This window comes from Octopus sinensis, linkage group LG6 (assembly GCF_006345805.1).
Source record: "Octopus sinensis linkage group LG6, ASM634580v1, whole genome shotgun sequence".
In the NCBI taxonomy this organism is placed as follows: domain Eukaryota; kingdom Metazoa; phylum Mollusca; class Cephalopoda; order Octopoda; family Octopodidae; genus Octopus; species Octopus sinensis.
In genome coordinates, this window is record NC_043002.1 from 116,924,127 (window position 1) to 116,936,626 (window position 12,500).

At 31.8% G+C, this 12,500-nt stretch overlaps 1 protein-coding gene across 4 annotated transcripts in view; it reads right to left on the reverse strand.

Moving 5' to 3' along the window:
* The window catches only part of LOC115212977 (neuronal acetylcholine receptor subunit alpha-3), a 224,236-nt gene that overhangs the window by 1,631 nt on the left and 210,105 nt on the right, over nucleotides 1-12,500 (reverse strand). For all 4 annotated transcript variants that reach the window (XM_036504284.1, XM_036504285.1, XM_029781841.2 and 1 more), the window contains one exon: nucleotides 2,608-2,726. In XM_036504284.1, the coding sequence (XP_036360177.1) occupies nucleotides 2,608-2,726 (119 nt within the window). The remainder of the gene's footprint in view (nucleotides 1-2,607; nucleotides 2,727-12,500) is intronic.

A 12,500-nucleotide genomic window follows, 5' to 3' on the forward strand; every position in this document is an offset into this window, starting at 1 on the left:
TTATCCAAGTTACCCTTTATTTGAAAGGTGTAATTTGAGACAGATATGGCTACAAATTGTGGAATCTAATGGGGTTTTGTAATTTTTATATGTATTGTTAGTGATTATGAAGTATGGAGTTTGCTGCCGCAACAAATTGCGCCCCTCGCAAATTCAGTTGATTAGGACTTGTAAGATTATGTGTTTTGGTAAAATAGAATAAAAATAACAAAAGTAATTCAATATATAAATTGCTGAAATAATTTTCATGCCAATCGCTTGATTTCATTAACGTGTCAAAATTGCATTGTTTTACCTTTTGTCACATAATTCGTATAACATCAAGCACATATAATCCTATATTTTGACAATTTAATATAGTTGATAACAGACAACAACGATATAAAATTCCAGTATAATGAGATATATGTTACATGATTAAAGAGGTTTTCGGACTCTACGGGTACATGAAGGTGAAGGTATCTATAAAACATGCAATAATGCATGGGAAAAGTAAGAGTGCCAGGAAGCAACGTAACAGTAACTTCATTAGGCTGGCAGTTAGTTGTAATCTCAAAGCTACACGCATGCATATTGGGCTATATGGTCTCTCTTCACTTACTCTGGAGAAGGTTAGCAGCTTGAACGCTTGAGCAACTCTTTTCAGAAATACACTGCTAAACACTTGGCTATAAAAATTACTTTAAATATTGTCTTTTTCGCCCATTTTCTACCCAACATGCAGTAATGGATCTCACCTAACAACATACTCATACCTCAAGTCAATGTGCACATACCTCAACCAAAAGCAGCCCTGATAGGACAAGCATTGTCGAATAAAGTTAGTTGCATTCCAGCTTGAATGGTAGCTCCCTTGCAGGAGAAAGCAGAATCGCCTGCGGATACGGCTTGTTTGAAAGAAGTCGAGGAAGTAAAGAGTAACGACAGACTGAATTTGGCGATGCAGTAAATGAACAGACTGAATTGGCATGCCAAATAACTGGGCTACAGTCTAACAAAGATGTAAAATTTTACAGATTTTGACGTATAAATATCGGATGTCATACAAAGGGTTGGAATATGTGCTGTTTTAATCGTCTTGATATTCGCTGAATTTGACCAGGTTTGGTGCGATTGTGAGTCTTCGATTTTCCAACCACTCTCTGTTTCCCTTGCTTTATAGAATTTAAATATACTATGTTCAGTCTGATTTTTGAATGGCTGTTACGAAAACAAAATGGATAGTCCGTTGGGTATGGTTGTCCAATCAAGAAAGATAACCTTTTCTAGATTTTTCTCTGATATTGTGAGAGGCAAAACTTTCCTTAAATGGAATTTCTACTCCATAAAATACCTTCTGCATTCAGATGTTCTCTCCGATTCTCCATAAAACAACTTTCGCACTTACACCGTCAGCGTAACTAGTTGGATTTGAACATTTTGAAACATATTCGTCCTCAGTCTGTCAAGCCTCACACAGCACCAACGATCTTCATTCTCCGATTTTTGATTGTTGAATAGTTATTGATCTATACAGACAAGTATCTGAATTGTTTTTGCCTTTCTGGGTTAAGGTTTTATTGGAAAGCCATTAACGGGCCTACTATTATTAAGATTTATCATTCCTTTAATCTACAAGAGGCTGGAGGTTTGTCATTCCTTTAATCTGTTAGAGGCTGTGATCTAGACCTCTCCGGAACTCAAGGGGCACAGTATCAATGATAAATTTACGAATAGGTTAGCCGGTCTCATCCAGAAATGGGTTAAAAGAAAGCAGTCTTTAAAATATCGGACAGAGGCGGCAAACGTAGCAAACTTTCGCTATATACTATCCCTTGGTCGTCATACCTTACCCTATTTCTCGCCTGGTCACATTAGAGCTTCCGATGTTCTGCTTCATGTGAAGGAGACGTGTTTAATTGGTCAAACACTACATTTGTACTCAAGAAGCCTATCTCCGAGGTTTTCTTCCTTGCTTCAGCTACAAAGATTTCTAAATAGTGAGTGGGTGTCTTGTTCTTTGTGGGGCACATACTTTCACAGCTCGTCTCTTTGAAAGAGCTGCAGTTCTGGATCAAAAAATGCTAATATTAGGCGCCTGGCGTTTGGAGTCTTGTGCGATGCTTACAAATTTCTACTACTTGAGGAATGCAGCCAGTGGAAGTGGCGCATTAGTTTTCATATCGAGGTGAGGAATAGCGACCACGAGTGACTTTCAGAAATCTCTGGCCTTATGGCCTGGCAGTGAATTTCACGTTTATATTGGTAGTTGGCAAAGGACTGGCGTTAATAAATCAAAATTTGCAGCATTGAACGCATGTTGAAAGTTATTATTAATATACATTTTCAGAAACGGTGAATTATCGAATTATGTGATCAGTCGTAATAATTTATGTTCTTTCATGCTCTGAGTTAAAAAGTTCGCTTGGGTTTAATTTAACTTTTTATGTTTTTAAGATAAATACAAATAAGTAACTATTATGCAGTGGGAGTAATCTAATTAATTTGGAGTTTATAAATAATCTTATATAATTTGGAGTTTATAAATAATCTTATATAATTTTCCTTCTGAAACAATATCAAAGGTATTAAAAATGTTGATATAAATTTTTGTGAAACAATACTTACTGCACGCAGCCAGTACGGTGCTCTATGCACTCGTACACCACGGAAAAACATATTCGCAACAACACAAGCAAATACTGTGGATAGGGTAATCATCACCATACTAAGGCAAAAATATGCACCTGAAACGTAAAACAAAATATTTAGTAATATTTATTCACACAGAATCTCAAAACATAAATACCGCTTCTCTTAGTCTTCAAATTATTGTAGAACGTTTGCAGGTTCTATTCTTCCAAAAGTATTCGAGAATTTAAATGTATAACAGAAAATACTTCCCCATATTTTTACAATTTCATAGCAGGAATATATATTTTAAATGTCACAATTATGTTATCAAGTAAGTAGAGGCGTTGATCATCTAATAATATATTTTTCAAGATGTATCTGTTATAATATTTGGAAAAGGAAAAGTAACAATTCTCCTAATATGCACAATGTTCTCTGTTCAAGTCTGGAATCTTTTGAAGATTCGCACTAGATTTTAGTATATATGCAACCGTTGCTTACTAATTTGAAACTGAAGACTGTAGAAAATTTTGTCCACTAAAACTCAAAAGCCACCTAAAATACTAGAAGCTTATATCTGTTTCAAATCGACAATAGGTTTTTTTAAATTTCTTAACTTTATCACTAAATTATTACTGGTTTACTAATAGCTTAGTGTTTTATAAATTACTTTGTTATGTTCCAGACGACGCACCACCATCAGCAGCTGGCACAAAATTCTCCAGGCAGTGACCCATGGTCTTTCGAGAGCAACGGATGTCTTAAGGATGTGCCATTACTTATTTCATGAAAGATTTACATAAATGATATAACTTATATCATCACGATATAACTTTGTTTAATTAAATCCTTTAACATTCCAGACAAATTTCTAAATATTAATTTTAACATAGAATTTAATCACTATAATTTACAACTATTCACAATGGACAAAACATTCTTCAAGTTTGAGCCTAAGTGTGTTTTTATTTCCTCTTAATTTTCTGTTGATTCTAAATGAGGAAACTACACCAGGAAGTTATTTTGTGAAAGAAAACAAACATGAACAAATTCCATTGATTAGATACAACTTCCAAATAGCGTTTTCACTGGATTACTACTAATTTGACGCAAATTAGTTGATAAAATATACACGTTTGATAATAAATTGAAGTAAAATGAAACGTTACTAAGGTAAATTATAAATATACATAACATACAGTTCTAATATCTGAAAGAAAGATGAAGAATTGCATTTTGTTCATTTGATTCTATTGCTTTAACGGATCATATATTTTTACAGTCCATAATAACTATGTTGCCGACTACAAAAATGTACAAAAAGGTAAATAATAAAATAAAGAACAGAAAATACAATTATAATTGATCAAACGGAAAATGAAAAGTCAAACAATGAATAGATAAGCAATCTGTTCATAAATTCTATTATATAATACGTGATCTCAGACACGATATCGACTGCACAGACCCTTTAGATGTCATTTCAGTTGTGAAAAATAAAGTAATAATAATAACAATAATAATAATAATAATAATAATAATAATAATAATAATAATAATAATAATAATAATAATAATAATAAAAATAATAATAGTAATAATAATAATAATAATAATAATAATAAAAATAATAATAGTAATAATAATAATAATAATAATAATAATAATAATAATAATAATAATAATAAAAATAATAATACCAACAACAACAAAAATAACAAAAATAACAAAACAACAGCAACAGCAAAAACAATAATGATAATGATAATGATAATAATAATAATAATAATAATAATAATAATAATGATAATAATAATAATAATAATAATAATAATAATAATAATAATAATATAATAATAATAAATAATAATAATAAACTATCAGCAGTTCTATCAGCTGTATGCACATTTTAAAGGCGCGATTGTCTTGCTTAGGATTGGGTAACAAGTGGTCATAAGGAACATGAAATGGGATAAAATAAAATATTTTGAGTGTAATGCATAAGTCCGTTTTTATCAAAGACATAGTCATGAAGCAAATAAGTATTTTTATTGTTTAATGTCCCTTTTATGAGATGCTATATTTAATATATATTGATATTTGACTTTAAAGTTTATTTTAATTTATAGGTTTAATTATACCTGAGCAAAAACAGAAACAAACTATACTGCTATTAGTATTTAGGCTAAATGCAGATATAATGAAGACGTTTATTTTCTAATAGAATATTCTTTAAAAAAATATTAGTGAATAAAATGACAGCATAAAAAATTTCTGCATAATTGTGATGATTATTTTGTGACAAATTTCTTTAAAAGACCATAAACCTCAACGGAGAAATACCTTTTTACTAAAAGGTATTTTGCAATTTTATTTCAAATTAGCTATATCCTTCTTCCTTCTACCCAACGTAAATTTATTTTAATAATATAACAAGAGCTTTTAGAAAAGAAAAACTGTTAAATAAATATATTAATTTCGTAACCAAGGAACAATGGTTTCAGGACAAAATGAAAACCTATCAATCAATATAATTTTACGGGAATATATCTTTCGGTAACACCTAAAAAGATTCCCTGATCGTTGGTCTGCTTGATAATACTTGCTACAGTAAAATGTGTGTGTCTTTCCGTCCTATTCACCCACCAGTGAAAAGTAATATCAACGCCTTGCTGGAGTAACTAAACGTGTACTTTCAAATGTAAACCAACAAAGTTTATTAGTTTTAGATATGCCTGTGTGTTTTCGCGTACTTTTTTGATGCGCATGCGTTTGTTACTTGTCAATATATTAAACAATACGTCTCAATATAATTGTTTCGGGTTTATAACGACTAATTTTACTTACACGTGTCATACAATCGCATTCGAACATGCATGAAATTTAATATCTGAATATAACAAATTAAATATTACTATACATTAACAAATTATAGATCAATGGGAATACACCTACAAATTTCTGAAAACAACGGAGGTATTTTGCAAGTGTTGAGTGACAGGAATAGTACTGTTTCATTCTTGCTGTTATCACCTTGATGTGACAAATTTATGTCAAGCTATAAATCATTCACGACACCAAACCACCTTCTTTGGTCATCATAATGTTATTGATTCTAAACAATTTTTAAATCAATATAAGGGGAAGGCTTTATGGGTTTCTTGTACGCACGTCTCATAATTTGCCCAAAAAGGTGTTTGCATAAATATCACTTTTCATTACACACACACACACACACACACACACTCACACACACTCTCTCTCTCTATATATATATATACATACATATATATATATATGTATATATATATGTATACATACACACATACACACACACACACACACATATATATATATATATGTGTGTGTGTGCGCGTATATACATATATAAATAATCTACATACACGAAGATTTTAATTTCTGTTCTATTTTAATAGAGTTTCTTTAACTCATCTCATTGTTTCAAACATTCAGATAATGAAATAGATAATAGACAACCAAGTCTAAAATATGACTGCATTTGATTAAAGGCTAAAAGCCTTACAGAAATTAGATCCAGGTCTTTTTCGTTTGCTAGCTTTCTAATTGCTAAACTACGTATGTTTTTCGAGTAAAAGGCACACGTCGTAAATTTTCCATTGGCATTTCAGTTAGCTTGATAAGGAGATTAATTTTACATGCAGCACTATATTTTAATCTCTCTGAAACTTTGGTAACTGGGTGTGGTCAAAGCAGCCAGAAATCGAACTCATTTCATTTAAGTTTTTGTCAATTGAAATTTCGACATTCCTTTGATAACTTCATTTCAGATCAATGGCTTTTTTTCTTATTACCGTTATAAATTCAATACCCTCAACCTTATTTTCCGTTCACTGAATTAAGCCTGCATGTAACTACATATATAATATATGATACATAGATATACGTATATCTTTGAGTTTATTTGTACGTCTGTATGTGTTTCTAGGGGTGGGGGTGCACGCTAACTCTACTCTTACATCGATAATATAAATTGAATCAAAACGTAACTTAAAGGGAAAATATAATCGGTGACATTATATGCATCTATATGTTCGGATCTGACACCAAATTTTTGATGTAGTAAATATAACTTGTGTCTATCACATAAAACTATGACAGGACTTGATATGGCTGACGTAGCACTTTTCATATATATAGATGCGGTGGACTTATTGGACAAACATTCAAGGGGAATGATTTTCTTTTAAATACGAACAAAATGAATTAAAAGAACAGAAACAATTCTAGTGAGCATACCCAATGCTACGACATACATTAAAAATGAATTTCTGCAAACAAAATTATCTTTGAGTAAATGAGACAAACAAAGCAAAACAGCAAAATGGACTTTTGACTGTGAATATAACACAACAAAATGGTCCGACGCTTGCTAATACAACTTATTAACACTGCTTTCGTAAAGCAAAGTAGATTCGTACATGTACTAAATGTTTTTGTTTTTTTATTGTTAATCCTTGGCTTTTACCGAACTGAATAACAGTAACAATGTCGCAATAGAATACTCTGTATATATATCTACGTGCCCGCCAAGATTTGTTATCATTCTTTAATATTCATCTAAGTGGGAAAGCAGTGAGCTAGCAGAACCGTTAGCAGGATGGACAAAATACTTAGCGGCATTTCGTTCATCCTTACATTCTGAGTTCAAATTCTACCGAGGTTGACTTGCCTTTCATCCTTTCAGAGTCGATAAAATATGTATTAATTGAGCACTGGGGTCCATGTTATCGACTTGCCTACTCCCCCGAAATTGCTGGCCTTGTGCCAAAATTTGAAATAATTATTAGCCTAGGTGAATCATCAGCAATATCATATGACAACAGCTCCGACACGGTTTCTTGTCTGAAAGAAGACTACAGAAATTTCGATAAATAGGCAAACATTACTACTTTCGTTCTGACTTATTGTATTACTAGATTATGTTTCTGCGGCCGCGGTTACTACTGGTATTAGTACTATCATTTACTGCTCCTGCTACCACTGTTGCAACGGTTATTGTGTTTACCTTGCTACTTCTGATTTGTAGGTCTTTCAATCTTTCACACTGAAACCGCGTCTAGAGCAACTGAATCTTTCGCAGTCCTCAACTCTTTTCAATGAGTTCCTCTCATCCCCTCACATATTCCAAACCGAAACTCACCTACACTCAAAATACACTTCATATGTATCTAACCTTCAATAAAATAGTCGTTACCAAACCGTCTTCGCACTTATGGAATCGGCCAACTGTCCCACTGCAACTACCTGACACACATCCACATATCCCACAGAAAACCCTACACCCAATATACTTCAAGTCAACCCACTTGGAGCTCTGTCGGTTTTATGCCAACTCCCGTCATATGTGCCCCTGAGCAATCACAAAGAGTTGAGAGAGTGACTGAAAGTAACTATAAGTATGTGTGTGTAGAGAGAATGAGAGAGACAGAGAGTGAGCGGTATGGGGAAGAAAGAAAGTAAGAAACAAATAACTAAAAACACAAAGCTAAGCTCTTCGATTCAGAGAAAACAAATAGGGCCGAATTATCTTTACTCTTCATTTGTAATTGACTAACTCATACTCAGACTTGTGTTTATTTTACGCCTGTACTGATTTTCAATATATTATCATGGGCCATGAGTCAATTATTAGCCTAATAGTTTGCGGAAACTGTTCTGTAACTCGTTACGCAAGATCATATATGATTTCAGCGCGTTTTCTATGAACGTGAAGGCGATCAACATGCTATAAACACTGAGTTTTGCTATCTAATACATAATCTCTACTTTTCTATTTTAACTAAAAAAATTTTCAGAGACATTAACATAACCTAAAGTAAAGTTTGTATTTGCTGTCTGCTAGTTTTGTGCCCCTTTCCGTTAACAAAAGTAAAGCATATAAGTAAAAATGAAGGTTGTCGTGTGTGTGTGTTTGCGCGCGAGTGTGTGTGTGTGCATGCCTGTATGTGTGTGTGTGTGTGTGTGTGTGTGTGTGTGTGTGTGTGTGTGTGTGTGTGTGTGTGTGTATGTTATGCCTGGCCATGGGATTATTTATATCAAAAGGCAACTTAGCTATATAATAAAAGAAGTCAATAACAAATAGTAGGCTGAATAATTATTGGGGCCGATATGATCGATTAAGATCATTGTAGACAGTCCCTGTACATAGGCACAATTGAGTGAGTAGTACCAGCAAAAGGATAAAGTAGCATATATATGTATGCGCTTGTATTCGCGTATAAGTACCTGGTCATAAGAATATACGTAATAGTGAAACATACGTGTATTCATGACTTTCAAATAACTAAGCTTATATTTTATTAAAATAGTCAATGGATGAGCTGTAAACAATGAAAGATTGGCTACGGTTACGTATTGCAACATACAATTCAAAAGATAGATTCCCTATAACATTTTCGATATATTTAAACGAACAAATACTTTCTTTGCAATTAAACAGAATTGCAAAGATAGATGAAATTAGAAATACATACCATTTTTTATAACTGCTTATCTTGATGTGTCTCAGGCTGGTAGATGATGCTGAAATATTAACTTACTTCTCACTGCCAGTGTTCGTTTATTACCCAGTGAAACATGTTAGAGTACTGCCACCCTCCAAATATTGGAGAATATTCACTAAACAAATGATTTATTCAATATCAAAAATTATGCTATTTCTATTAGAATCTTAGACATATTTTAAATAAAATAGACTATCACCACTTGAATATAAATGTTCCTTAGAACTTCTTAGAACTTGTTTTACTCTTTATTTAGTATATATGAAAACAAAAGAATATGTTTTGCGTTGGGTGAAATGATTAATTCAACAACTAAATTAGATATTTTATTCTAAGGTTTTATCCTCAAAGACTGTCTAAAATTTGTTATTAACATCTCAAAATTTCAAACTTTTACTAAGGCAGTTTCAATTAGATCACTTTTCGGATACACTCTCATGATTGAGAGAGTCGATCTAAAAGAAGTCAATTTAAAATTTCTAAATAAAGATTCTAACACTAATTTCACTGTTAAAAGCAGCAAGAAAAATATTTGCAATAAACCTTCCAAAACTTCTGGTTAAGATTTACTTAAGCGTACCTTAAGCGTCTATTTTGATTGGATTGAATTATCAAATTGATTCCCTCCAAAATATCCGCCCTGTGAAGACCGCAGATTCCACACTAGAACATAGTATATATATAATATTGCATGTACATACATTATATATATGTACAAGAGCACATATATATGTGTGTGTGCGTGTGTGTGTATGTGTGTATAGATGTATAAATACACATATACATATTCATGCGCACACTCACACATACCTAAATCCATACTTACACATGCACACATGCACTCATATATACGCATGTTAGTATGGAACTGATAAAATGAGTACTCAGTATTAGGAAGGTGAGTAAATAATATTTTTTAATGTAATATTTGTTACCTCTCTGATATAAAATATTTCCTGCTGGCATCGATAAACTTTTTCAATAAGACTTCAAAATGCAAATGATAAACTGTGTGCTTTAATGCATGACTGCATCCGCATTTAGAATTCTGTTGGGAAAACTACTCCCAGCAAGAAACATTTAGTACTAGAGAAATAACAAAATTTCAATAAAAAGATTTATATAAAGACAGACACATAGGCTCACAGCCACAGCCACACACACTTCTACAAATATATAAACATATGCATATACACAAATTCATAGATATATGCGTGCACTTCAAAATAAGAACATATACTTGAAAGTACATGTAAGGATATACCTATATATAAGAAAACTAAAGGTCCACGCACGCTCATATAAGCACACACACACTTATACACAGGCACTTGAGGATTTGAACAAACGTTCATATATACGCGCTTACCTACATATAAATTCAGTGTATACATAAATTCTATGCATACAACACACTCATGTGTACACTTAGACATATGCTCACATATATTAAAATAAACGTGTAAAAACACTACAACAGATACTCAAGAATATGACAATATTGTAGCCATACTCACAGATGCTTAGTAATATATATATAGCCATAAGTACGTGTATATCAATACACAAATGTACACACATAAATATATGAATGTACAATCACAAACGCATACACATCATAAGTATGCATACATAATATATTGCGTATGTGAGAGTGTATAACGATGTAGTTGAAAAATATTACTCAAACTATTCATTGCCTCTGTAAATCGTACGTAATTATTAGATATTATTGAGTTTCATAATTACTGTGGCATGAAACTTTTGGATCTTGAGTCACTGATGTATGTTTCCGGCTGTAAATAAAATACATAAATACTCTGCTTTTTATGTTGAATTCTATATCTCCTGTCAGTACAATTTGGCCTATCACACACACACACATACACACACAGATACACACACACACACACACACACTCACACACAACATACACACAACACACACATACACACAAACACACGCCCGCAGACACATATATTTGTTTGTGTGTGTGTGCGTGTTTATGTGTGTGTGAGAGTGTATGTGCGTTTGCATGAGTGTCTTTTGCTTGAATGTATGTATGTAATTCGTGTATGTGTCAAAATGTTGAAATACTGGCAGAAAACAAGCTATTGGTATCTCAAATCCATCGTTCAAATAATTTTGTAATTCAAATTAATAAACCATCTGGTCAGATAAACATATCGAAATATAACAACAGGTCTAACATATTGCCCCATATACATCAGAAATTCATGCCGAAAGAAAGATAAAACAAAATAAAGAACAAAATACACATTCAGAATTCGATAACCATTAAACAAAAAATATAAAACAAAATAATAAATAAAATTAGAGAATAAGAAAAATACGGACAATATATTCAATAAGGGCTAAAAGATCACATTGACATGACAAGACAAAGCAAGATACAACCAATTTAGATGTATCACATTGCGATTACATTAAAAAAAAATGCTTAATACATTTGGGATAAGCTCAAGGTTATTTGGATCATAACCCAACAGAGACAGTTACAGTAAAGAGTAAGGCCCACAGTTATTCTCAAGGTTTATTCCTATAATGACCTTACATAATAGAATTTGCAGTGTCAAACAGATGTACACAGGATAAACGGATGCTATATTTACTGCCATACTGTTCAACACAAATACATTGTCATAGCCAGGCTTATATACAGGTTAATCATATTTAATCAGTTAATCAGTTGTATTGTCTGAGTACATAGGCACAGAGGCAATGCAACTGACTACACAATTAAAATTAGACACGCAAAGTACGATACATTAACATAGACCAGATTTGAAATTCATACACAAACATGTAATCAACATATATGCACAGATACATAGCAGCATAATTACAAACAGGTGACTTAATCCATAAGATTACAGTTAGTCACATATATAGCAATATTCTAACAATATTCATATACACACACACATACATACATACATACATTCATACATACATAGATACATACATACATATATATATATATATATATATATATATATATATATATTATATATATATATATATATATATATATATATATATTACATACATATAGTGGAGAATTAGAGTCAATTAAGAAATATGTTCCTATGTATACGTGAGATAGTATTCTTAAAATGAACATGCATGAATTATACACAACACGTTGTCAGTTATTTTATAAATACATTCCAGGATGATGAAAAAAAACTTAATAGTGATTTTCCCTCCTTTCTACTAAGTAGATAATATCTTGCCTATTTTTCATAAAGAAAAACAGTCCTAAATTTAATCAATGTAATAAATTATAATTTAAGAAAGTAAGAAATTTATATATATATA